The sequence below is a fragment of the Chaetodon auriga genome, chromosome 4 (assembly GCF_051107435.1).
Source record: "Chaetodon auriga isolate fChaAug3 chromosome 4, fChaAug3.hap1, whole genome shotgun sequence".
Taxonomy (NCBI): Eukaryota; Metazoa; Chordata; class Actinopteri; order Chaetodontiformes; family Chaetodontidae; genus Chaetodon; species Chaetodon auriga.
In genome coordinates this window covers 23,893,743-23,920,185 of record NC_135077.1, presented here as the reverse complement: position 1 = coordinate 23,920,185, position 26,443 = coordinate 23,893,743, and the positions used below count along the sequence as shown (strand labels likewise).

Sequence of the window (26,443 nt, the reverse complement as noted above, 5' to 3'; positions counted from 1 at the left end):
TGTTCATCCCACTGTCAAAGGCAGTTGTGATGTTTTGTACGTAATACATGGGGTAGTTTTAGAAAAAATGTCATGTCGCACGTTGTGTATCAGAAACAGTTTTATCTCTGTCTGTCACACGCACTCTGCTCGTTATTGTCATGTCTCATTACTGCAAGCAAGAGGAACGTTATATAACTTACCAAAACTCTGATGGGACTCGTGTGGGTTGCAAAGCTATCATTATTTGATTAAAATGAAAATTCATCCTAAAACTTTCATATCTGAAACACTGACAGTGAAGATCAGGTTTGGTGTCAGTTACTCAAGTTTAAAGAGCATGAGATTACTTTGTTTTGTACCAATGTCCAACAATCATACATCATTGAAGAGGAACTGGGCGGGGGGGGGGGGGGGCGATTTCAATAAAACAACAGTATCAGTGGCCCAGAATACATTGCTGTCACTTTTTTTCCTCTAAAACATTGATTTTCCTGTTTTCCACTCTCACCTTTCCTTACATCCAGTAGCTACTTTGCAGAGCTGTGTGTTGTCCTGACACCTGGTGTGGGCGGTCACCATCCTCTTCTGTCACCTCATCTTCTTATCCAACATCAAGCCCATGCTCACCTGGCTAGCCATAATGACCAAACCACACCTGAGCTTTAATATGATTGAATTTCTTGGAGCATTTTTAAGTGTGTCACTCCCTGCATAGACAAACGAAAGCAGGATGTCAAAGTCAGATGACATGTTATCATGGTGGATTTCATTGATTTCATTGAGTTGCATTGTGGGTAATACAGGTGCCAGGTTTTGGTTCTCCTACATCAATTTTGTATCTTTTTTAACTGTGTGACTCAACATCATGAGTCTGACCTCTTAACAAGGACGAGTTTTCAAAATGAAAGGAATCTAGGCTTGATAAAAATCTCCCTCCCTGCTTTTAAATGTGAGCAGTGAATAATATATGAACACAGTTTATAGCTGGTGGCCTTTAACACATACTGGCATGATTCTTTTATGTGCTTTCACTCCCCTCAACCACGGTCTTTGGGATTGGAATCACGTACTATTCATATTAAGCCTGATGTCAAGTGAAAGTGAAACCTTCGTGTAATATTTAACAGTGAGCTTTCGTTTGAAAAGCAAATTACAAAAGTTGTTCAACCTTGTTTATTAACTGAGGAGCATCGGTCTGCTGCTCTTCTCCCTCCTCTTTATTTTCTCCCATCTCAGTCTCCTCTCTGGCTTCCAAGTGTGTCGTTTTGGGAATATATGTGTGTTACAGGGTGAGGTCATATGAGAGAGGTCCTCTCAGGTGTTTCTGATGCCATTGATATGGACATCTGAGCCAGGGGTGAAAGCAAATAAGATCAGAGCAGAAAAGGGTTTGTCATATGCTGAAGTTGCTGAGAGAAGAGAAACAATGAAATGGTGGCAGTACAAGAGGAACCGGAGCAGTTGTGTTGTTGAAATACGGGAAGTCAGAGAGGATCAAGACGGTGTTGTCAAGAGATTCTTGAAAATTGTGAACACATCTGGAGAAGATCTAGATGTGTCACTGAGGAAAGGATTTGCACCAACTCAGAAAAATGGGTCTAGGTTATAGAATGGACAATGTCATGACTGGCATCGCTGTTACAGCCCAGGAGGTGGCGGTAATGGGCTCATATGGATTCCAACCGCCATAAAACTAACAGAAGAAGCAAACCAATGTTTTGTATTGATTGTGCCTGCTGCGTTATTGCTGCGCTACATATGTGCATTTACGGTAAAGGGGTCAGTAGGAAGTGTTCCTCATCCTGCAGACGGCAGCCTCTCATCCCTCACAGCTGGGCTCTGAAACCAAGCACCGATACTTTTTACATTTCACATCCGCCTGACTACTGCAGTCATGGAGGAAATGACCGCGTTTCATTTTAAATTGTCCTCCATCATGGAGAAACTGCTCGTGTCCGCCGTGAAGGAGATCAAGCAATTAGTGTGTGATTACAGTGCCGTCCTCCGTGCGGAGCTGAGCAGGGAGAAACAAGACAACAGCGTCCTGAGGGAGGAACTGAAGCTGCACCGTCCCGTTAGCGGCATCATGCAGAGGTCTCAGGACGGTAAAGTGTGTGTGCGCGCGTGTGATACTGACAGTAGACATACTCCCGCACAGCTTCCCCCCTCAGTCCGCAGAAATGCCTACAAACACTCTGTACTTGGACATGTTGACTTTGGAGTGCAAATAAATGATCCATTCACCTGCCATGACATACTCGCTTTGTGGACTTTGTCGCCTTAAAGGGAAACTTTTCCCAGTCCGCAGCTGGCATCCAATCAGAACAACGCGTCGAGGTAACGCGTGATAGCCAATCAGAACGCGGTGTGGCGTGACTAGGCGGAACCATCCTGAGGGGAGAGACGCGCCCTGGAGTAACTTTAACTCTGAGAGGAAGCGTCTCTGTGGACAGTCCGTACACACCTCCCGTCTGTCCGGGGACAGTTGTGGAGGAAATCAAAGTAACTGCAGTGCGTGTTTGCACGGCCATAGCTAAGAGGTTTTCATGAATAAGCATCCTCAGGTCTGACCTGGCCATTATTTCATCCATGACAAACTGGAATGGTTACACGCACTGTGTATAGGCACCAACACGGCCATAGCACCATGTTCTGATTATGTTACCTCTTAATCTGAGTACCTCTGATTAGGGGCCTTAAAGGTCCAATGTGTAGGATTGAGGGGGATTTATTTGCAGAAATGTATTCTAATATTTATGTTTCATTAGCATATAATCACCTGAAAAGAAGAACAATTGTGTTTTTGTTTCCTTAGATTGAGCCCTTTATATCTTTATATCTAAATTGTAGGAAACAATGGATCAGGAGTGCAACTGCAGACAGATGAGATGGAGAGAAACGCCGGATGGAGGAATGAAGAAGAAACTGCAAAGGAGCAGGAGGAGGTGAGGCCCTTCATTCAGACCAGTGCACTGTACATTCCCATTTTGTGCGGTCTTTAGTCTAGAGAGGAAAACTCTGGAGCCAATTCAAGCGGAGATGTAACAGAGACGTTGCTTGAAGACATCAGATATCATGACGACAAACTGTACGATCAATTATCGCTTTTTCAGCTGACATACTGGGCTGTGAGCAAGACTTACCAACACCTTCATGGCTGAAATGTCTTTTAACACCAGTTGTCTTTGCCCCTGAGCTTTCCTCTGTGTACTAAAAAAAAGACTCGGTGCAGACAATTTCCTCCACTTTTGTGACAAATGCTTTGTTTAATGCAACCAACTGACAATATCTGACAACACAAGGAAGTGAATGTGGGCAGCATAGTTTCTTCTCCGCTGTGTGGAGGTCATGCAAAATCACTGATGTAATTATAGAGTGACTATTAGCTGACGACCCTGTTATTATGACAGATGTAATTCTAATGTGGTCAGTGTGGGCTGTGGGACAGTTAACACCATCTTACATGCTGTTGTGTGCCACAGGGAACCTCAAGATTTGCAGACTGCAAGTTTGAACCAGTTACTGTCAAATGTGAGGCAACTCCTGAAGAACAACCAGAGCTGAGAGGTTAACACACAATATTACTGCTGAAATAACATCATCGTTCTAATGACTCTAATGCAAATAGTGACTCTAATGATGCTTCTGCTGTTCTCTTGAGTAGCGCCTCCTGTACACTCACCCCCCTGTTCTCAGGTGGGTGACTGTTCTCAGCATCAGGATGCAGCTGGACAGAGCTCGCAGATCTGCAGTGAACCCCCAGAGGACAGCAAAGATCTACACACAGACTTCAAGCAGTCTGTGGAAACTCATTGTCAGTTGAGTATTTTGCCGAGTGGAGATCAGTTCATTGATCTGGGATTTCATATCAAAAGAGAGTCAGAAAGTCCAGATCTTCAGACTCCAGGTGACAATGTAAATCTGGGCTTTGAGCTCCAGCAAGGGATTCTGTGTCAAATGTACACAGACTCCGGGGCGTTCCCTGTGTGCAGCACTGTGCCTGACACCCCAGCACTCTCATGTTTCAGCAGCTCACACCAATCAGGAACACTGGACATCCCTGACGCATCCTTAAACAGGCAGCATGCTGCAGACAGAGACACATTCAGCCACCAAGGAAACCTGTTTGAAAGTGGAAGTAGAAGCTGCAGTATTTCAGCCTTCGGGGCCAATCAAGCAGCTGGCCGTTTCAAGTACGTATGTGACTACTGTGGGAAGGGTTTCCCTTTCCTGAGCATGATGAAATGCCACAGGCTCAAGCACACAGGGGAGAGGACTCAGGTTTGTGGACAGTGTGGGATGAGCTTCATCAGACGGAGCCACCTGAGGCGCCACGAGCTGCTGCATTTGGGCGTTCGGCCGTTTACCTGCCAGATATGTGGTCGCAAGTTTTCTCGTAGTGCCCACCTCAGTGCACACATGAAGACTCACTGCAGGTGAACATTTCTGTGCTAACATGTGGCCATAGGCCACAGAGTGCATGGATCTTCATGCTTGTGTCCATGACAGGCTCTGTGCTGTTTTTAGCTCTTTGAAACTTGATCAATCAATATTTTATGTATCAATAGGATTTATATAATGTTTTTTTATGAGATATGGAATGGGTAAGTCTTATTGCTCTTACCCGACAGCACAAAGTAACAGTAAGTGACTGACTGGTGAAGAAAGTTGAGCATCTAACTCGATAACTGCAGCTAAAGAGTCCGGAGATGACCAAAACAGAGCTGAAAGAAGAGTGCAAATAGATGAAGAACAAAACTCCGAACAGTAACACCTTCACAAGGCAATAACATGTCAGGGTTGTGCTTCTGATCCTGTGACCCAAACTAATGTCGCTTTCAAAGAAGAGTTTTGAAAAGTTTGCTTATTCACTTTCTTGCCGAGGGTTAGACAAGGAGAATAATAGTGCTGACACAATGTCTCTCTTGTGTTTGCTCATCCCTCTCTCTCCCTCCTTTTCATCGCCTCTCTCTTCCTCCATTCGCGTGCATTTTTGCCACCTTTGCCATTTTCCTTCTATCCACCAGATGCCCTCAGACGTTTACGCCACCCCTCATCTGCTCTGCAATAACCCCTTTATGGTTATGTTTAGTCAACAATCCCCATTCAAAACACGTGGGTGTAACTGTAGTCTTCCTGAGGTCCTAGTCCCATTCCCTCCAGTCCAAATCACCTGACCTTCCCCGCCCACCTCCTCACCTGTTTCTGCTTTCTCTCATCAGCCCTGCTGTTGCCTTTACCTGAAACCATGCCATCTGTAATAGGTTAAAGGATAAATAAATAAAGGATTAAAAAGATTGACTTGTCTCTCTCTCTCTCTCTCTCTCTTTCTTTCTTTCTTTTTTTTTTTTTTTTTTTTTTTTGTAGTTACATGTTTGGACTGTCTTCCTAGTTTGGACCTTTGCCTGACTTTTGACTCTGTAAGGTTTTGTAGGTTCCCCATTAAATCACTGAACTGATCCTGTTGGGTCCTGTTGCAGTTTCCTGTATTCACCCCTGTGACAACTACTGTCATGTCTGTACTGTAAATATGAAGCTACCACTAGCAGCTGGTTAGCTTAACTGTGGACAGAGAGCCTGTCCTTCCTGTCTTTTTGCTAAGCTATGAGGTAACGATGTGAAAAAAGTAGCTTCATATTTAGTACACAGATATGACAGTGGTATCTGTCATCTTGTCTAACTCTTGGCAAGTGAGTGTGTTAAAAAAAAAGTGTATTTCTCATAATGTTGTGTTCGTTAAAGCGGCATTGTTCAATATTTGCTCACAAGGGGGCAGAAGAACTCTCACTCAAATAAAGTTCTTTTAGTCAACAGTTCACAGTCCACATCCAGCACCATCAGAGCAACAGTCATTTGTAGTTGTGGTCACTGCTCTGGGAAGGTTTTCCACATGGTTTTGGAGTGTGCCTGTGGGAATTTGTGCCCATTTAGCCAAAAAGAGCATTTGGGATGATGGATGAGAAGGCCTGGCTCACAATCACTGTTCCAATTCCTCCCAAAGATGTTCAGTGTGGTTGAGGTCAGGGCTCTGTGCAGGCTAATCAGATTCCTCCTAACTGTGTCTTTATGAGCGATGCTTTGTGCACAGGAGCACAGTCAAGCTGGAACATCTGCCAAATCCAAAATGTCATCACTCCAAGGAATACATTTCTACTGCCTCAGAATCCAGCTGCAGTGTGTTTTACACCATTCAGCCGACACTTGGCATTGCACATGGGGATGTGAGGTTTGTGTACAGCTGCTTGGCCATGGAAACCTATTTCACAAGCTCATATCAATTTAATTAATGTAGCCCACCCAATTGAACAAATCATAGTTTGCCTCAAGGGCATTTACTATCTATACAGCATGCACCCTCTGTCCTTAGACCCTTGATTCAAATGAGGACAAAAAAAAAAAAAAAAAAAAGGAGGAATAAGCATGCACATCCAAGATAAAGAGTGCAGGTACTGCGCAGAAAGTGAACAAATCATGAAATATATAGCTCACACACTGCAGGGCTCCAATGTCCAGTATGTATTGCACCACTTGAGTGCAACTAATAGTGGACTTTGGATCATGACTTTCATGTGCTGATGTTGCTTCCAGTGGCAGTTTTGAACTCTGTAGGTGATTTTTACATGCTTCACTTGTTGGCTCCTCTTTGTGAGTTTTTGTGGTCTGATACTTTGTGTTGCAGAGTTTGAATTGAGTAAGATACATGATGACCTCCAGAGGACAGTAGAGAGCTCAAACAGACAACAGGAGCAATGAAAGTTTGCACATGCATGATAAACTTAAATGACTTACACTGTGAGAACTAATTAGAATAATCTTTATTAAATAAAGAAATTAGTACAAAGGTGATTACAAAAAGAAAAATCCCAAATGTGAATTTCCCTTGGGGATGAATAAAGTATCTATCTATCAAATGGACCATAAGGGCAGCATTTTCTAATGCTACCGTCATCATGAAGACACTATTTTCAACAAAAAATAGAACATTATTATATTCCTGTAGGTGCAAAGATGTGTCTTTTGTCTCATTAGTGAGTTTGGATTGTTTTTAGAGTTTAGTATATTTCATCTCCGGGCTTCAGGGTCTTAATTAAAGTGTTCTCATCCTGTAGACTGAATAATAGAAATCCGTAAGATTAGCTTCTAACTCACAATTGAACAGTTAATGGGAATTACTGCGTACATAATAGAGACCCATATGTTAAAGTGGTTTCCAGCCATGTGTCCACCTGTTGTCATTAGCACTGGAGCGCACACAGAATGGGACAGTGAGGCGCGGCACTGCGCATTAGAGACAAACTGCGGCTCGGTGCAAGGTGCATCAGTGTTCTGCAGAGTCCCTGCACAGGACGACTGGAACGGATGTTTGGATCCGCTGGAAATCACCAGGTAAACATTTCAAAGATAAATGCAGCACGGCAGGTGTTGGCGAAATGAAGCGCGTTTTCTTACAAGCCTGAGGTGAGTTACGTCTCCACACAATTTATTGGTTTTATACTCATATGGACGATATCAAATGTCCGTTCAAATTAGTTAGATAGTTCTTAATAAACCATGTGACAGTTCCACTATAAGGGTCTAATTTCTTGCGGTTTTGTGTCCACTCTCGGTGTGCCAGGTGTCAGTGCGCATAGATTATGCGAACTAATCTGGATTATGGTCAGCACCGCCTGGCGATAACTGCCGTCCTGTCCTCATGTTACATTGTGAGTTGCACATGAGACGCAGGAAAAAAAAAAAAAAAAAAAAAAAAAAAAAAAAAAAAAACCAAGATAAGAGACATCGGATTTTTCCGGCGTATGTGAAGTTTAAAGGGGAAATACATATCCTGTAATTTGTAGAATAACCACAGGGAGAAGTACTACGGCCCTGTGATTATTGAAGTATCACAGTTTATGTATGCTGCATTTAAGTAAAAGTACAGACATGTCAGCAAAATGCACTTAAAGTATCCAAAAATAAACACGGTACTTTAAGTTCAGAGTGATCCCTTTCAGAGTTTTCGTGCTATATAAATGTAGTTGTTAAATATAGTGAAATAAAAAGTACAGTATTTCGGGAAAAGTACTTGAATAAATGTTTACTTGTGTATTACTTTCCACCACTGCCTACACATGTGACTGACCAAAAGAAATACTCAAGACTAATGTTATCAGGTGACACTTTTTGCGGTTAAAAGCCTGTTCAAACCGAGTTGGTGTCTCTGTTTAAACAATTATGTATTTCATTTAGCCATATTAAAATGTCTGTTCCTTGTCTCTATATGCTTTCAGGGTGTTGTCATATCAAGTCCCCCTGCAGCTTTCATTATCCATGGTTTGCTTGTAGTGCTGGATTGGGCTGTAACTGAAAGTTTGGCTGTAACTGAAAGATGAAAAACACCTTACACCTGTTTTTGTTCTGCATCTTAGAAACTTTATTCCATCAGAGACCTTTACTGTCCTGCATTTGCTGAGATGAACTCTCAAAACTCCTTAAAGAGGAATTAGACAAACGGAGAACCTTTAAGAAAAGGAGAGACAACAGCTTCTCTGGGAACTCATAGTGGAAATCAACCTGCTGGTGACGCGGAGAAGGAGCGAGAAGCATGCAGGGGCAAGAGGCAGGAACCAGGCTGCGCTACAGACTGACTCTGGCCTCGGGGATGCTGGAGTGTCTTTGTTTTGCCGGTGTGGTGTTCGGTTTTGCCTCTCTGGTGTTTGTGCTGAAGGAGGATGGTTACTTCAGTCAGCTGTGTGTTAGTGCCAACGACACCCAGATCAGTCCAGGTGAGCAACTCTGAAATTCAGATTCTTGTTTCTGGGATGCTGATCCGAGTATCCCTGCAGGGTACACCTCAGAAAAGACTGATTATCTGATTCTTTAAACTTGATGCTCTTCTAAAGCACTGGAAGTAGATTCATTCATTCAATCTTTATTTTAACTAAGAAATACACTGAGGCAGAGACCTCACGTACAATACAGTTAGAGAGAGAATATAACAGTAAAAGTTAATAAACCTCATTGTTTTAATAGTGTCAGTCCACACATGAGCTAGTATTCTGCACACACTAAGGAGCACCACCTGTAACCTGTGGTTTTCACTTCAATGTGCCGCTCCTATATGAACACCTTCATGGATGTGGTGATGTTCAGGTCCAGTTAGCTCAACATCCCATTTCTCTCTCTTTATCTCTCTTACAGGCTGTAAAAGACAGGATGAGCAGTTCTCTCTGGTCTTCACCATCGCCTCGTTCCTCAACAACTTCCTGGTTCTCATCAATGGCTACCTGTTTGATCGATTTGGCACCATGGTGACCAGGCTGCTGGGAATGTGAGTCCACCTTGTTATTCTCTCTCTAACCATAAAACAGAAAAGATGATCTAGGCTGCAGTCTAAAAAAAGCCCGTCAGCATCAGTTTTTGTGATATCGTGGACAAATTCTACCTTTTCACACATGCACCAAATATTTCTGCAGCTGCAAAACTTTATTACACATTCACAAACTTTAAAAAAAAAAAAAAACACATTCAGCACGCAATTTTTTTCACATGCATGTGAAAGGTTCTAAACAACTGCAGGCTGAGAGATTTGTGAACGCCTCTCACAAGCGCAGAATATTAACGAGCCTTATTTGCTTCCGTGTCATGACTTTATAATATAATCATGAATCCTGTTCCTGATGAGCATCATTCAGTCACAGGATGGATAGTCCACAGACTGTCTGTCCACACATGGTCCACTTCACTAAAAACATGGGCCTGCAGACGTGTCACACACGTACATGAATGTTGGTGTGGTGAAGTGTCTCATAGCAAATATGACCTGCTGATAACAATAATTGTTTCCCCCATTTTATTATGCTATCACAAATGGGTTCAATTTTGAATAACCTGTTCTCGCTTTTATGGGACAGTACAAAATGTTGATTTGTGTTACACATTGACATTGTTGGTGATTTATTTATTGTTTGCAGGTGATACAGGTTAACAGGTTAAAGAGCACCACCAAGATATACTAAATATGAGTTCATAGTGTTTGATATTTGCCATTTTATTTATTATATGTGCTTTACATGAAATAAAACTGGGAATAAATTAAACTTTAAATCAAACACGCAGACATAGATAGGAAAATATCATTAAATTAATACAAGCATAGAATATCTTGGTCAGTTCATAAGACAAATAGAAGAAGACAAGAGGTGCATGTTTAGACAGATTTTGAAGGTATCAGTGGAGGGGGACGTAATTGCTAATGATCTAATTGTTAGCAGCAAACTATTTCAAACAAGTGAAAACGCCACCATCACGTTTGGTTTTTAACTGGCTGTGTGGAATGGAGAGCAGTGATTGGTCACCAGATCGTGGGGTTGAGAGGCAGAATGGGGGATGAGTATTTCTGAGATGTAACCCGGTGCCAATCCATGACGTGCTTTAAAAACACATAAAAGAATCTTAAGGTAAGTTCTGTACTTCACTGGGAACCAGTGAAGAAAGACCAGTACAGGAGAAATATGGGCTCTCTTCCTGGTACCTCTGAGGAGTCTCACTGCTGCATTTAAAACCAGCTGCAGGCGAGATAGAGCTGACTGACACTGAAAATCAGCTTTGTGCTGCGTGTGTGTATGCATTGGTGGATAAATGACAGAGACACTGATGTAGCTGCTCTAAATTCAGCCGTATTTCTCTCTCCAGATGTTTGTACACGACTGGAATGCTTCTTGTGGCCTTCTCCAGTGCAGGTTGGCACGTCTGCGCGTGCGCGCACACACACACACACACACACACACACACACACACACACACACACACACACCGAAGTGTGTGTACATGCACAACAGCATTCACAGCATAGATCGAACAATCACATGACCATTTCAAGCAGTTCACTCAACTTTTGCAATATAACAATATTTCAAATAAATCACCTAATTTTAATGTTACTAGTTGTTGAGCAACATAATTAATGTCGTTTACATTTGAGAAATGGGATTCACCTCTCACCCTCATGTCATCATACCTGTTTCCACTGTTTCCAATCCTTTCACGGTGGGAAACACCCAGTTTCCAACTTCTAAATATAATATTGTGCAACCATTTGTTTAAGCATACATGCATATTCTTGCCGCTTAGCTTTACTTTGTGTGTGAACATGTTCCATTACTGACATTTCTTTTTTAAATGTACTTAACATACATGCATAGCTACGCCACAGAGCCAACGACTGTAGTGTTCTTGCTGGATTTGACAGTGATTCAGCTGTTCATCGATGCTAAAACATTTCTGGCTATCGTGTGACTCAGGAATCCAGCACTAACCAAGTGAAAGGGAAGGGCTGATAGTCATGCATAATCAGTGGAGTCATTTCTGTACTTGTAGCATTTTCAGAGCTGCTTTTTCCTGCCTTGTCCTGCATCGCTGTGGGAGGAATTCTGTTCCTTCTAACTAACATACAGGTAAATTCTGATGATATATTAGTGGAAATATCTCAGCGTAGACACTTTGAAATCCCAAATTATGAAACTGTACAGCTGAACGGTCTCTGTGTGTTGGGAAGGTGGGTAACCTGTTCCCTGCTCATCGCTCCACCATCATCACCCTCTACAATGGTGCCTTTGACTCCTCTTCTGCTGTGTTACTCATCATCAAGGTAAAGGAGTGCAGCCATGTCAGCTATTACAACACCATGTTCTGGCAGCATCTGAAATCATTTACGAGGTAGTAGGTCATGAAACGTTATCATGCCCTATTCAGGGCATTCACATTGCAGGATGGTGGGTTGCACTTGGACTCTGGCCATTCTCACCGGAGTCAGACAGCTTGCTTCAAAGTGAATGAGTTCAGTAGTTTTTTTCCAAAACACAAAAACAAGTTTAGCTTGTGGGTTGAAATGTAGTTGAAAGACGCCATTTGAAATCATGCAGCTCTGCTTCTCGGACACACATTTATGCTCTCTGCTCTTTTATTTGAGCTGAGATCAATATGAACATCAACTTCTACAAAATGGCTATTATCCATTTCCTCTTGTTTGTTTAAGCAAAACATTTTCCTCTGCTTTCCAGGTTCTGTATGAACAAGGAATCTCTCTCCGCTCCTCCTTCCTGGTTTTGTCCTCCTGCAGCATCATACTCCTGTTGAGGACCTTCCTACTGATGCCCAGAACCCACATCCCCTACCCTCTGCCACAATACTACACCTACGGGTGAGAACATTAACTGGACTTTGAAGCGTTAGATAGTATAGATAGATAGATAGATAGATAGATAGATAGATAGATAGATACTTTAGGAGTTAAAAGTCAAATGTTAAGAGTTAAATGTAAAAAAAAAAAAAAAAAGTAAAAATGTCCACATGTCCAGTGCAATAGGACTAAAAGTACAGATGTCCAGTGCAAACAGAATTAAAATTAAAGATGTCCAGTGCAAGCATAATTGAGGGTAAAAATGTCCAAACAGAGGTAAAAGTAAAAATGTCCAATGCAACAGGATTCAAGTTAAATGTCAAGTGTTTAAATGAGTTTAAGTGAGATGTCCAGAGTTGAAATGTCCAGTGCAAACAGCAAGTTAAGGTGCATGTTGAACAGAGTGTTGTACAGATTCCATTGAGAACATTGAGGAATGTTGACATTGATGTTTAACGTTTCCCCCCCAAGTGGAGTTAAAGAGCCGCATGGCGTGGGGGAGGAACGACTTCCTCAGTCTGTCGGTGGAGCAGGACAGTGGCAGCAGCCTGTCACTGAAGCTGCTCCTCTGCCTGGAGATGACGCTGTGCAGCAGATGCAGTGGATTGTTCATGATTGACAGGAGCCTGCTCAGCACCCGGCGCTCTACCACAGGTGTCAGGCTGTCGAGCTCTGTGCCCACAACAGAGCCCGCCTTCCTCACCAGTCTGTCCAGACGTGTAGCGTCCCTCTTGTTGATGCTGCCTCCCCAGCACACTGCTGCGTGGAAGAGGGCACTTGCTACCACAGTCTGGTAGAACATCTGCAGCATCTTTTTGCAGATGTTGAAGGACGCCAGCCTTCTGAGGAAGTATAGTCGGCTCTTCCTCTCCTGCACAGAGCATCTGTGTTGCCAGTCTAGTCCATTTTATCATCCAGTTGCACTCCCAGGTATTTGTAAGTCCGTACATTCTCCACACAGTCCCTTTGATGGTCACAGACTCCGGATGAGGCCTGGGCCTCCTGAAGTCCACTACCTTTTCCTTGGTCTTGGTAGTGTTGAGGTGCAGGTGGTTGGAGTGGTTGGAGTGGTTGGATGTGACATGACATTCACTTTTCTCAATGTACAGGTTGGATTGTGGACAGGCCAACACTTACAATGTGGAGCAGTTTGAGAGGATGAGGGATGGGACATCCAGTGGGAAGGACAATGTGTCAGCAGAGCCTGAGGACGAGACAGAAGCCAGAGATACAGATAAAGGTGCCTGTCTTCTATGTTGACATTACCTCAGTTGAACTGCACACACATCATTATATATTCAAAGTGGGGCTTTATGAAAATGGCATGCGAAAATAAAATTACATTTCATTTGCCTATGCAGAAAAATAGACAAACAAGATCATATGAGCAAAAAAACCTGATACTTGTGCAGTATTTTCACCCACATCTCCACTGTTTTCCACTATTAGACACGTACATTTTACATCAGCAAGCAGCCGTCATCTAATTTAAAATTCTTCAAGGTGTGTGGGAATATGATATTTAATTGATGGACGTTGTACAGTAGCAGGGAAACACCCATTAACTCGTAAACATCGTTGTACTTTCCACTGGCTAAGCTAAGGAGGTGATTGAACTGAACGTTAAAAGCCAACCACTGAACAAAAATAGTTTAACAAGTAAATATTAGTAAATGTATTCAACTTTAAAGCTTTTTTCAGCCTGTGGACTTGGTTTCAATTTCCCATAAAGTTCAGACCTCACGTAAATTTCCACGTGTTTAGTGGCCAGTTTCCGGAGCTGTGTGCTGTCCTGGTTCTTCCTGTGGCACGTGTTGTGGTTGTCCATAATGCAGCTGAGACTCTACCTCTTCATCAGCACGCTCAACCCCATGCTCACCCGGCTGACCAACAATGACCCCAACCTGGGTAGCTCATCACAGAAGTCCAAAAGTCACTGGCTTTTAATTGCACCTGTATTAACTGACTGTGATTTGAAGTTCTTCTTATCTGCTCTCATCATCACCATCCAAACCCAACTCTTGTTTTTTTCCTTTGTTCCCTCTCTCAGTGAGCCAGTTCACCAATGCGTTTGCCATAACCCAGTTTTTTGGCATAGTGTGTGCTCCCTGGAACGGACTCATCATGGACAGACACAAGGGAAAGCCTCTGGCTCCTGGTAAAACAAGGACTGGTGTTATAACTGCATGTGTGTGCATGCTATTAGGCTACTTCTCACTCGTTCTTCCTTCTTGTAGGAGAAACAGAGCAGGAGGCAGACCTGCGTTCCTCCTCTCTGTCTCTGTTCCTAACCTCCCTGCAGTGCCTGCTGCTCTCCGTGTGCGCCTCCATTCCTGTCCTCCCTCTGCAGTACCTCACCTTTGTTCTACAAGTGCTCAATCGCTCCTTCCTCTACGGGGGAAATGCGGCATTCATTAGCATTGCGTAAGTAGCTATCACACACACACACGCAGGGGATGGACAAAATAGAAGATACACTTTACAGCAGAATAGTTAGACGTGACTCGATGGTCATTTCTGAGTCATTTCTGTCATCACTGTGCTGTTAAACGTATACAGTGTATTGTCCGTCGATCAGAGGGAACTTTCCTGTGTCTGGCAGCATACGGTATGTCACCATGATGTTTCAAATATGACATTTTTCACCATTTCAGACTGTTTCAGTTCTGGCAGCGACTCTCTTTGCACCTCTTTAAGGTGTACTGTTGCTTGAAAAGTCACTTATACTGTAAAGAAATTGCAATTTTTTTTTTTACAGCAGTTTGTGCAGAGCTGCTGTGAGGTAGAATGTAGGATGAAGACCTTTCTCAAAGTGTTAGCCCTCCTACAAATCAGCTAAAATGCTTCTGACTCACAACTCATTTTCTAACCTGGCATTCTCATCCTCTACGAAGACTCGAGGTGCATGTCTCAGTGAAATTGTCACAAAATGCTGAAATGCCACTGGAGGTGTGGCACCACTGGTGTTTTTAATACTATACATGTGCATAACTGACAGGTCTACATATATGACCTTGAAGATACTACTGAGTTCTAGTATGGGAATTGTAGGCTTCCGGATTTTGAAGCTTGACTCATACTCTGAACTGAAAGTCAGTATATCTCAGCGTCTACTGCTTAGATTTTGACCTTTCTTTTTTAAATCTGGCTCTCACGAGTCTCCCAATGTTATGAAAGTATAACCCTAAATTGCTTGAGTACCCCTTGCTGCCTGAATTGAAGATTCATCAGTAGGGAACACTGCAAAATTATGTAATGTGGTTAAGAGGAAAGGGTCAAAAACTGATAATAGATGCCAGAGAAGTTCAAGTTGAAGTTGGAAAAAGCATGTTGTAATGACTGGAGGGATGCTGATTACTGAAAGACTTTTTTTTTTTTTTTTTACCCTTTATTTTGTTATTTTATTGAATTTTTTTGGTTGTGTGACAGATGGACAGAGGTCATGCACATAACTGTGGAAATGCCGTGTCTCTCTCAGTTTTCCAGCCTGTCACTTTGGGAAGCTGTATGGCCTGGTGATGTCCATATCTGCTGTTGTCTCTCTGCTGCAGTACCCCTGCTTCTCCCTGGTCGACGGAAGTCTGGGTGGAGACCCCTTTTTTGTAAGTGCTCAAAAAAGTTTAAAAGGCCATTTCGCAAAAGAACCACTGGATGAACAGCAAATCACTGATGGAGAACACATGAAAACATTTTGAGGGGCTCTCAGGCTTAGTTTGTCCCACTGTAACCCTCGCTGGGTTTATTTTAAAATGTGCTGTACAGCATGTTGACATGCAAAGCAGAACAGCCGTGTGATACTGTAACTGACACCAGACAAATGGAAAACTGCTGTTTTGATGTGTTCCAGGTGGACATTGCTCTGACTCTCCTTACTCTGTTGGTGTTCATCCATCCTATCTACACCTTCATCCACTGCAGGCGAGTAGCCCGCCGCAGAGAGGACAACGCCCAGACTGAGGTCACTAATGGCTCCAAAATGACTGAAGCCAAGTTATAGTTCTAGGGACGATAGGTTCTAAGTGTATTTTAGTCTGCACGTTTGAATTTTTCAGGTTGTTAAATGCGTTTCTTGGAGAGAAAAAATTAACATCTTCTCACTTGCCAGGACTCTTCAGGATGTTAAAGTAGAAAATTAGTAGGAAATATTACAGTATTTTGTACATCGCTTTTTTGTTGTTGCACTTGTAGGGGAATCAGTTCATTAAACCTCTAAGTTAATGTTGCATTCGTTAATAAAATAGGGGCACCAACCTTCCTCAGCTCAGAAGGATTTATTTATTATTTCTTGTAATGCTGATTTGATGATAACGAATGAACTAACGGTAGACCAGTCTGATAATCTGAAGCGTGAATTCTCCATACAGGGACTGCTTATATCCAGCTCAAAAGGACACCGTCTGACCACGACTTCAATGAAAAGTCTTATTTATTGAACACAATAATATAAATGAATATATATAATGAATAATCCAACAAATGATATTGGTGATATGATGTAACACCAACAGCTGTATAGAGAAACAAATAATGGCAGAATGAGTTTGGCGATAGTGAGAATTAGTTTTGAGGAAAAATGCGATGCAAATGTAAGGTTAATTTCTTGAATGAATGTCTGAGAGAATTTAAGAAAATTGAGAGTATTATAACCTTGCGGGACCAACTCATTATTCAAACCCACATTAGCATGCCTACTTTGCCAGCGACGCTCCGGCTGTTGTCCGCTCTGAACTGACACGAAGGGGTCCCAGGCGTTGTTTTCTGTCTCCGGTCTCCGGCACACAGACATACAAAAACAGTTTGCTTCAGGAATGTCCAATTTACAACCCATCAGTATTATCTGGTGTGGAGGTTCCTCTGAGACCTGGCACTTGTCCATTCAGATGGTTTTACTGTCCTTATCTCTCATGGAGCTATCAAGAAAGAATTAGCATCTCCATGAGACACATCTTGGGTGAAAGGTAACCTTTAAAGTAGAAGTGTCTGTGTCTCTTGCTCCCCTGAAGGAGTGTGAGAAGGTGTTCTACAGCCAGACATCTTCTCTCTCTCTGAATTAGCACTTCCCTGTAAACAGTTCAAAAGGTCAATAGCACTTAAAAGTTGGGATGTTTCATGACTCCATTTCTCCTGAAGGAATGCTAAAAGGGGGAAAGGAGGTCAGTTACAGGTCAGTTCTGCTACACACTGATAAATTCAGATGTTTTTTATTCTTGTGGAACATATACATGTTTTTCAATGTTTTGTATAATCCAGAAAGCTTTAATGGTTTAATAAAAATGTGTTATTAGAAACTGTGAAATCTTTTATTGACTGGGCTACATTTCAGTGGAGTACTTATCTGACATTTCTGAGCTGTAATATGCTGTATATTGTATATATATATATGCTGATTAAACAGTATATGACCAGCTCAAATTGTAGCATATTTTATTTTCAAAAACTCTGTGACAGGTATATTTACAGTAAGACATCAAAAACAAAACAGTTATCCTGCATGTACATGAACACGAACATCACAGTCCAAGACATCACATTGTGCTAATAAACTCCATCCTTTGTGTTAACAGTGTACGTATCTAAGACACTTTAGGTTTCACTAAACACGTTTATGATTACTTCAACCAGAAGTTGTATTAGTAATTTACTGACAAAAAAAGCAGCATTAAGTAAGCTAATAGTCTTTGGAGCTTTCTTTCCTAATGTGCTGATTCATCACATGGAAAAAAAAACAAAACAAGTGGTGATGCAAAATCAAAGGTACACTGTGGTACTTTCACATAATGCTACCATGGAGAACTTTCATCGATCTGCTGTACGACTGTATCCAAAAGAGGTAAGGCACTAGGCACTACAAGGTACTTAATACACACAACGAAGTCAAATGAGGATCAGGAGTATAACAGTCCAAACTACAGTACACACCGTACAAAGCTGATTTTCTTTCTCTCTGTCTTCATCCTCAGTCTCAACCAAAAACATGTACCAAGCCTGTACTTTGTACTTTCCAGCAGGCTAATTTTGTGCCAGGACTTTGGTTAATGGTTTGAAGCACATTTAAATTTGGATGAGGGTTAAGTGTTACACATGTAGCTGAGAGGGTTAAATTCAGTGCTTGTGAAAAAGGAATGAATGTTATTTGAGTGTTCATTGGACCTTTTCAGCCCCACTGTTCTTGTCGTCATTCCTAACTGCTGCCGGCCCGCCCTCGGTGGTGGGCATGTGGTTGTGGTGCAGAAACAAGATGGAGTCCAAACTTTCTGGTGGGATGTTGGCTCTCTTCCTGTATGTGCCTCCTGTGCCTTCCTGCACAAAGTCCTGTGCAGCGTTACCTGCCACTGCCGGGGCAGCCAGGTAGGCCCGTGCCACTGTGGCCAACAGTGGAAACTGCACAGCCTTCGTCCTCCACCACTGCAGGGGCTCCACTCCCAGAGAAGTCCCCTTGTCAGCTCTGAAGACCGACATCTCCATGTCTATTGACTCCTCCACGGAGCTCTGCTTGCTCCTTGGAGCAGAGCAGAACAGATCTCCCAGAAGGAACTCCATACCAGAGAGTCCACCCTGAGAGCCAGGATCCGTCGACTCGCTCTCATCGGCCTCTCCCGCATCGCTCTCGTCATCGTCGTACTCGGCCTCTCTGAAGTTGATTGGACGGGATTCTTTGAGGCGCTTGCTCCTCCGCAGGTAGTCACTCTCAGACTCTGGTGAACCAGGTGAGGGGCTTCTCTTGCTCTGGCCTTGCTTCTTACCTTGACTCCTCCTCCTGTCCTCCTTTACAATCCTGACAGCCTCTTTCTTCAGCCAATCAAAAGTGGCCGTCTGCTCCTACAAAATAATCACAACAAAAAGACTGAGTTTGTGTTTCAGAGTATTCTTTGCTTCACACATTATTTAATGTTTACTCGAGTTACATAGATGATTTTTTGGACAAAAGACCAAGACAGCAACCTCAAAAGTTGATGTAATTCTGTCTTCCTGGCCAATGACATTGAGGCACATTTTCACCAGAAATGGACATGGAAACCCCAAGACAACACTGGCTTGAAAGAAATGTCCAGTATCAGACTCGCATGTGTGTGGCTATGCTTTAAAGCGTCAAGTGCTACTCACATGGCAGGACATCAAATGTTTCAATCTCAGTCGATTTTCCCACATTTAAACTTTACAACTCACCTTCTCCTCCATGAACCCCAGCCCATGAAACTGGGGGTCGAGGGAGCACGCCACACACAGAACCCTGTTGACAACGGGGTTGTCGTAACAGCTTGCCAAGTTCCGCCTCATCATCCTCTTCACCTCCTTCAGGATGGACGAAGAATCTCCTGGCCGCGACACGAGGTGGCGAGAGAGCAGGCCGGTGAGAATGGGTTTGATGAGGGACAGACGAGGGAATGCCTCCTTGGCGAGAGTTCGGCACGCCACGTCCAGAGGTCTGAGGACCAAACACAGCTCCTCCAGAACCTTCCATTCCGATCGCAAAGTCAGAACGCCTGTCGAGGATGTGTTGGAGGTGGAGTTGGCGTGACAGCTGCCGGATGAACTGGATTCTGAAGAAGTGTCTTCTTTAGACAAGCCCTCACCTTTAATTTCTCTTATCATATCACAGAAAAGGCTTTTGTGTTTGATGAGCATGCTCAGTAGAGAGTACAGCTTATTCCATGATGGCCGGCTGTGAGTCCATGACTTCAGCTCTGCCTGTTCCTGTTTCGTCAGGGTTTGCAACAGACTCTGGGCGTGGTGCTGATACAAACCTTTGTTTTGAGCAGCTGGCAAGAAGAGGATTGAGACAACACCTTGGAACTGGCTGAGGGTCTTGGAGATGACGGGGTGCGCCATCACTTCCTCGATGCAGCCTTGCACAGCGCTGAAGAAACATGGCACAGATGGTAGTCCTTCACTAGAATGGCCGTGCTCTGAGCCATGTGGTTCCTCGGGTGACACGGAGTCGTCCCTCTCAAGAAACGTCGTTGAGTTCGGGTGAGGAACACCTCCGGCAGCCTCTCCACCTTTCTTCCTCTTCAGCGGACCCAGCCTCATCTTGTTCCTTCCCTCCCCTCCCAGCAAGACCATGTTAGGCTGTGAGATTCCCCACTCCTGGGCCATCACTTTCACTTGAGCCTCTACTGCTCCAAGGTTGTAGTCTCTCACCCCACTCTCTGTCAGTCTTTGGGTGGCCAGGGCCAGGTTCTGAAAATGAAAATTACAGTCTATGTAATGTGCCCAGAGGGTGAGGTACCTCTCACTGTTGCCCTGCCAGCTGTGGAACCAAACATCCACACTTACAGTGACAAAGTGAGGAACTTCCCTCCGACGGCTGGGTGGTCGCCCACGTCTCCTGGGCTCAAACTCGATGGGAGCAGTGTAGTCGGATAGCTCCTCGTTTTCTCCACTTTCCATTTTCCTCCTCAGCAGCTGAGCCAGGCTTGTTTTGCCTTTGATGTGGTGTTCTTTCAGGAGGATCTCGAGCTGACAAGGTGAAGGCAGCTCCTTGTAGGAGGGGAGGAGGGTGTGGATCAGCTGTTTGAAACCTTCCCCTTCTACCAGAGCTGGGGGCTGGAGATCCATGATGAGGAAGTTGGCGATGGCATCAGTCACATGAGCAGACAATAATAGGGGGAGCGAACTGTTAACCATCACTGGCTGTAAGCGTTGTTGACCTATAGTGGAAAAGAAAAAAAATTAAATCAGCTTCATTAGTTTCATGTTTCACAAAGCTTGTCAAAGCTGTAGATGCTCAGTGCTAACATGGGAGGAGGAAGGAGACGCATTCTGTGTCTGTCACTCAGGAGCAGATAGCAAATTCTCTGGTGTAACGTTAATGTGTGAAACCTGCAAAAACAACAACACTCTCTGCAGCAGTTAACGTCACCATGACATGTCAACAATAGGGAAATAAGCCACATTAAAACCACGTTCATCTGGGGACAGGATCGCTGTGGATGACCTAAAGCTACACTGTATATTCAATGTTCATGTCAAAATAGAAAGCGTTTTACTTCATGAAGTATTGTAGCCCTATCGTGACAGAAGCTGGGAGTGGTCCACAACTTCATTTGTCCAAGGGCCAGAATTTTTCTAAGAACACACTGTGTGACACTTTCAAACTTGGTATTAGAGTTAGGGTTAGAGTCCATATCAGTGTGAACAGACTCCTAAAAAATATGCAAAATCCATAATGATAACTAGATACTGAAGTAGAAAAGACCTCAGTGCTCCATACAAAACCCACAGTTCAACTACCAATGAATGAGTCCTTCTTCTGGGACTCAATACAACAGGCTTGTTAGCAGGTCTGCTAATAGCTTTAGTGAGTACAGTGTTATCAAAACTGACAGAAATGAAGTGAAATCTGTAGCAACAAGGTTCAATCTTTAACACTGTAACTGTGACATACTGCTATTTATTGTGCAATCCAAACAGGCAGTAGACAGTAATAGTTACCCATTGTCAGAAGACAGCGGTCCTTGTTAATGTCACGTGGTCTGATGTGGTGCTTATTGGTCAGATGGTTCTGGAGATCTGCTGCTCCTCCTCCACAGCCCACATGTTCCCCACACAACTTACACACCGCAGAGCTCCTGTCCAGAGGCCGACCGGTGGGGTCCGGCTCGAACCCAAAAAAGTACCACGGGCTGCTCTGCGTGGCGTTTGGGTTACTCAGCAGTTTCTCAGTTCCAGGGATAAAATCATACTTTTCAAAGGACTGCGAGCTGGGGGACGGGAAGGAAATCAAGGAGGAAGAGGGAGCGGCAGAGCCTGAAATCATGCCTGAATCACTAGTTGCGTCCAGGTTTGACACTGTCATCACATCACTGATCACAGGCATGGGGCTCTGTGACTGACTGTGGTCTGACCAAAGGGAGGAGTTGCTGGGCTCTGGGAGGGTGACCAACTGGATGTCCTGCAGGAGGCGCAGAACCGACTCTTTGTCCCCAGCTTCACATTTCACATTGTCACCTGCATCCCAAAACATTAAAATAAATAAAAAAAATATAAAAGCACATGGGGAATAATGTGGAAACTGGAGGTAAACTTAATAAGGATCTGCATCTTATCGTTCCATGCTTTGCTTCAGTGAGTGAACTCACCCATCCCCAGGCCCAGCAAGGTGGCGTAATCTTTGCCGATCCAGACCCTGAGCTCTGCTCCATCTGTGATGGGCTTGGAAACCTTGTAGTAGATGTGACGGTAAAACTGGAAGATAACCAGGTTGTGTTCCTCCTCACTGCTGGTGTATGTTACATACCTGAAACATGGAGCAACAAATGCTGCGACAAAAACCAACAACAACAAAAAGGTGACTGAATGCCAGACTGCATTGTGAAGATGATTAAGGAAACTTCTTTGAGAGGGAAATTTCACTTGAATCAGTAAGAACGGCCCACCTCATCCAGTTTGATTTGTTTTCATCTGTGCCATCGATGTAGACAAAAGCAGCTTCATCTCTGATCTGGAGATGGGAGCAATGCGTACGTTCACTATTCTGACAACCAATTCTAAATGCCTTTCCTGCCGTTATCAACACAAGTCACAAATTACATCATGGCTTATAAGTGGATTTTATATGGAACTGTGGTGCAACATAGCTCTACTTCTGGCCATAACTTGATTTTAAACTGTCTCTATTCAAACCAGTCTACTTACAGCCCAGGAGTATTTGAGGTTGGTTGGCATTTGTCCTTTGCACATTTCTCCTGCAAATGGCCCAAACATGACTCCCTGCTGAAGGTGACACTTGGCGTAAACTTTCATCTCTTCCACCTGCTCTTCGCCAGAAGATCCAGTACCAGACATCCCGGACCCAATGTCCCCACACAGACACAGGCAGGACGGCAGGGACAGCACGGCCCTGGAGGGGCCGCCGTGGAGCCACGGCTCCCCAGGAGGCAGCACAGCATCTGGGACGTAGTTCTGGCTTGAAACGGTCTGGAGGAAGGGAATATCCTCGAAGAACTCTTCATGGTTTAAATCCAGACCTGGAGAGGCAAAAAACAGACAATGAGCAAAAAATGGAAATAATGAAATACAAATGTGGAATGATGGAAGAAGATTGCTATTGACACATATTATACAGACATTATAGTAAACATACATGTTACAACATAGTTATTTAAAACAAAGACAGAAGGTTTGAGTTTGTTTTGATTAATTTTATTTTGTTCCCCAACCCAGTAAAATATACGTTTCTTTCGCATCCTCTATCCAGTATCTTGTTCATTCTGACTTTCTGCAGACATTTATAGAAACATGCTGTCCAGACTGTAATTACTACGATAATGAATCCACTGCAGCAGGGGTGCAGAATGTATGTGCTCGAGTGAACTTCTGTTAGGGTTGCCCACTTGTCTGGTGGCAGACCTGCTGGGCCAGCTGACTCGCTCTCTGCCAATATCTCAGTCCGCTGCTTACAGCTCCCGACAGACGGCACCTTGTGACTTTGGAGGGAGCTTTCAGACCTGTTGTCAAGATGATATTGAAGCATTTAGGTCATTTCAGAAGCTGCAGTGGGATACATGTACAAGAGGGCAGCGACAGGTGAATAAACACATCCTACCTGCACACACTGACAGGAGTCATTTCTCTCCCCTCCAGCCCTGCGTCACACAGCTGGTGACAGGGCGTGCTTCTGATGCAGTGATTGGTGTAGATGACTGACGTGCCAGCTTCTTTACACATGCGAGCTAGCATTGAGCCCAGATAATTGACTCCTAGGGGGACGTGGCTGTACCACATTTCATCTGTGAGCTCCTTCTTAGGCTGCAAGTAAAGGGCAGTTGCGTTGGATGGGAGCTTGCTGAGGTACTTCAAAAGAGAGGTGATGGGACAGAATTCGCTGCCTGGCTTCTCAAGCATAGAGCATCGGTCCTTCTCGTTAGGAATCTTTGCCTCGTCACTGACGGATAAAGTGCAGCATCTCAGTCCCCTCTCATCTTTTCGGATCACAAATGAATCTGGCTTTAGATTCCTGTTGGCCTGCTTCCCTCTGCGGCCAAAATGCACCTGTATGTCAAACCAGACTTTGTTCAGAAGTCCCCTTGGAGTGCTAGTGTCCATCACGCGCGAGTGTCTGAGGATGCGGATGTCATCGGGGGACAGTGCCTGATGGTGTGATGTTATGTCTCGGCCAGACTTCCTGATTCGTTTGAGCAATCCCAGGAATACCTTGTTTGCTGAGGTGAACTCAGCATCTCTCATTAAGCACAGAGAGCGGCTGACAGGAGGCTCTTTGAAGTAACGGTTAAGTCCAGCTCTAAGTGCAATGTAACTAGCGATCCCATACAGCTCTCCTTTGCTGTTGCGTACGGATCCATAGAAGTGTCTCAGCAGACCGTTCAGCTCAGTCTTGTCCACTGTGGTCAGGTCCACGTGGAGCCCCTGGGACTTCAACCAGCCAATGAAGCAATTCACAGCCCATGCCGTCTGCTTCTTTGTCACCTTACTTATTTCAGTCCTGCTGTCCTCAAGTTCATCTAGTTCCAAGTCTGACACCAGTGCATGTCTAGAAATGTCATTGGCATTTACCTCACACTCTTCCTCTTCTTGTGACTCAAGCTCTTCTTTCAGAATTATCTCCTGTTTAGTTTTCACATCAGGTTCAAACAAATCCAGATGTTCAGACTCCCTCAGGCGTGCATTCATAATGTTAGCCGTTAGCTCCATCAGCTCTGCTTTGTGATGAATGGAAAATGAAGCGAGCACAGGTGGAAGGATTTGGCCATGTAAACAAAGCGGAGTGATACCTCTCCAGTAGTCAGGTTACGGTGCAATACGGTGATCGTACCACAGTCATTATCAGCCTGTGTTGAGGAGTCGGGGTCAGTCGATTTAGAAGAGGGACTTTAAAACGCTAAAGATGGCGGCTCTAACTGGCCAATCATTGCACCAACCGCATAACTGTCATTTACGACATGTCATATCAGCGTGACAATAGCAACACAACCAATAGCAAATGATATCTCAAATAACAAAATATTCCCGAATGCTTTCGTCAGCTTCTTACAATTGAACGTGAGACTGACTGTTACCATGGTAACAACAGGAACATTAGCGTGCCGTAAAACAGACTTCAAGCCTTGAGGTCGTATTCTCTCTGCGCATGCGTACAGGCATCGTTAGGTAGTTCAAAGTTTTGTTAGTAATGCCACAGCTACAGGGTGAAAATGTGTTGTATAGTGTACATGTAAATTACATTATGTACGAAACAACCTGACATTAGATACCACCAGCTTAAAGGAAAAGACACTGTCTTAAAAAAAAATGCTGGTAGGTGTTACTTAAACGACGCCTGAGTGTAACGCATTATTTTGATTACCTGTATTATTTGAATGTGTCCAGTATAATACTGACAATACGTGGTCGGAATTAAAGGTTTCATTCAGAGACGTGACACACTAAATACACTCACAATGTATATATTGCAGCAATAAATATTTACCATATCAAGGGGTCTGTGGTCTCAAGTGTTGTAAAAGTGTGCATATACAAAAACAGCATCAGGGTCAGGGACTACTTTTTCACCTTTCACCGCTCCCAACTGCAATGCAATTTCATGAAACCCACAACAGAGCCCTGCTGCAACTGCATTTTGTTAGTTTTAGTAGGGTGGATGAAAAGTTCACGTGCAATAGGACTCAAATGTGATGCATACTTCAGATTCACAATCCTTGCAGTGAAAGCGCTGAATTTGGCAATAAATCACCTTGAGCCTCAAACAAAGCGCCAGATGTCGTGGAGGACGCGGCGGTCTCGAAAAAATCTGCACGATGCCGACGTCTCAGATGACTTCTCAAATTCGTGGTATTCCCACCTTTTGCAAGCACTATTTTTCGACATAAACGACACACTGCCTCGCCAGAGTTCAAAGGTTGTCCCTTTTCATCTGCTTTCAAGCCGAAATACATCCACACGAGAGACTTGCTTCTTGGTTTACTGATAAGATCCATGTTTCTGATTCTGTGGCCCCTATCTGCTTTTCTGCACGATGTATGTTGAAAATTACGCCGTTCTTCTTCTTCTTCTTCGTCTTCTTCTGTTGCTGCTTCTGCTTCTTCTTCTTCGTGTGTTATGGAGGTTAGCATCCATCTCATTGATGTATTATCGCCACCTTTTGCTGCGGAGTGCAGACAAGAAAATGCTTGTTGTTGTTTGCGGTCCCGTGCTGTTAAATTCAGATGGAGGGCCGGAAGTGAAAAATGCAATGGATGAGATGATGGAAATTTCTTACTGGGCTGGTTTACATGAAATTATGAGAGAAGGGTACAAAGATATAAACACATATAAACATATATGTTGGATGTGACCCTTATG

The 26,443-nt window shown here is 43.7% G+C and overlaps 3 protein-coding genes across 5 annotated transcripts; 2 read left to right on the top strand and 1 right to left on the bottom strand.

Moving 5' to 3' along the window:
* The first annotated feature begins 1,781 nt into the window (after positions 1-1,781).
* LOC143319677 (uncharacterized) lies at positions 1,782-5,550 on the top strand. The gene is made up of 4 exons (XM_076728815.1): positions 1,782-2,087; positions 2,833-2,927; positions 3,465-3,549; positions 3,647-5,550. The coding sequence occupies exons 1-4, from the start codon at positions 1,877-1,879 to the stop codon at positions 4,420-4,422; spliced, it is 1,167 nt and encodes a 388-aa protein (XP_076584930.1). The 5' UTR covers positions 1,782-1,876; the 3' UTR covers positions 4,423-5,550.
* Positions 5,551-7,229: 1,679 nt separating this feature from the next.
* On the top strand, positions 7,230-17,547 carry slc43a3a (solute carrier family 43 member 3a). 2 transcript variants are annotated; one of them, XM_076727341.1, is made up of 13 exons: positions 7,230-7,368; positions 8,391-8,747; positions 9,163-9,292; positions 10,657-10,703; positions 11,341-11,417; positions 11,519-11,611; positions 12,024-12,163; positions 13,252-13,382; positions 13,907-14,050; positions 14,193-14,300; positions 14,380-14,566; positions 15,621-15,744; positions 15,990-17,547. In XM_076727341.1, the coding sequence occupies exons 2-13, from the start codon at positions 8,567-8,569 to the stop codon at positions 16,137-16,139; spliced, it is 1,512 nt and encodes a 503-aa protein (XP_076583456.1). In that variant the 5' UTR covers positions 7,230-7,368; positions 8,391-8,566; the 3' UTR covers positions 16,140-17,547. The 2 variants fall into 2 exon arrangements, with proteins under 2 accessions (XP_076583456.1, XP_076583457.1); XM_076727342.1 differs by lacking the exon at positions 7,230-7,368 and having other exon boundaries at positions 8,038-8,747.
* On the bottom strand, positions 17,328-26,161 carry LOC143318850 (E3 SUMO-protein ligase ZBED1-like). Of its 2 annotated transcripts, XM_076727339.1 has the most exons (8): positions 23,691-25,246; positions 23,495-23,592; positions 22,781-23,112; positions 22,522-22,586; positions 22,225-22,382; positions 21,578-22,093; positions 19,310-20,793; positions 17,328-18,961 (listed from the first exon to the last, which is right to left on the bottom strand). In XM_076727339.1, exons 1-8 carry the CDS (start codon positions 24,794-24,796, stop codon positions 18,284-18,286), a joined length of 4,437 nt encoding a protein of 1,478 aa, XP_076583454.1. In that variant the 5' UTR covers positions 24,797-25,246; the 3' UTR covers positions 17,328-18,283. The 2 variants fall into 2 exon arrangements, with proteins under 2 accessions (XP_076583454.1, XP_076583455.1); XM_076727340.1 differs by lacking the exons at positions 23,495-23,592; positions 23,691-25,246 and adding an exon at positions 25,836-26,161.
* Positions 26,162-26,443: the final 282 nt, after the last annotated feature.

What these genes read in the sequence shown, in the direction of transcription:
- LOC143319677 (XM_076728815.1), top strand. Translation starts at nt 1,877, where the DNA reads ATGGAGGAAATGACCGCGTTTCATTTTAAATTGTCCTCCATCATGGAG. An exon ending in CTGCAAAGGAGCAGGAGGAG is followed by an intron (nt 2,928 to 3,464) that starts GTGAGGCCCTTC and finishes TGTGTGCCACAG; the next exon opens with GGAACCTCAAGATTTGCAGA. An exon ending in AGAACAACCAGAGCTGAGAG is followed by an intron (nt 3,550 to 3,646) that starts GTTAACACACAA and finishes TCTCTTGAGTAG; the next exon opens with CGCCTCCTGTACACTCACCC.
- slc43a3a (XM_076727341.1), top strand. Translation starts at nt 8,567, where the DNA reads ATGCAGGGGCAAGAGGCAGGAACCAGGCTGCGCTACAGACTGACTCTG. An exon ending in GGGAAAGCCTCTGGCTCCTG is followed by an intron (nt 14,301 to 14,379) that starts GTAAAACAAGGA and finishes TCCTTCTTGTAG; the next exon opens with GAGAAACAGAGCAGGAGGCA. An exon ending in TGGGTGGAGACCCCTTTTTT is followed by an intron (nt 15,745 to 15,989) that starts GTAAGTGCTCAA and finishes GATGTGTTCCAG; the next exon opens with GTGGACATTGCTCTGACTCT.
- LOC143318850 (XM_076727339.1), bottom strand. Translation starts at nt 24,796, where the DNA reads ATGGAGCTAACGGCTAACATTATGAATGCACGCCTGAGGGAGTCTGAA. An exon ending in ACTCCTGTCAGTGTGTGCAG is followed by an intron (nt 23,593 to 23,690) that starts GTAGGATGTGTT and finishes TCTTGACAACAG; the next exon opens with GTCTGAAAGCTCCCTCCAAA. An exon ending in ACCTCAAATACTCCTGGGCT is followed by an intron (nt 22,587 to 22,780) that starts GTAAGTAGACTG and finishes TCCCATCTCCAG; the next exon opens with ATCAGAGATGAAGCTGCTTT.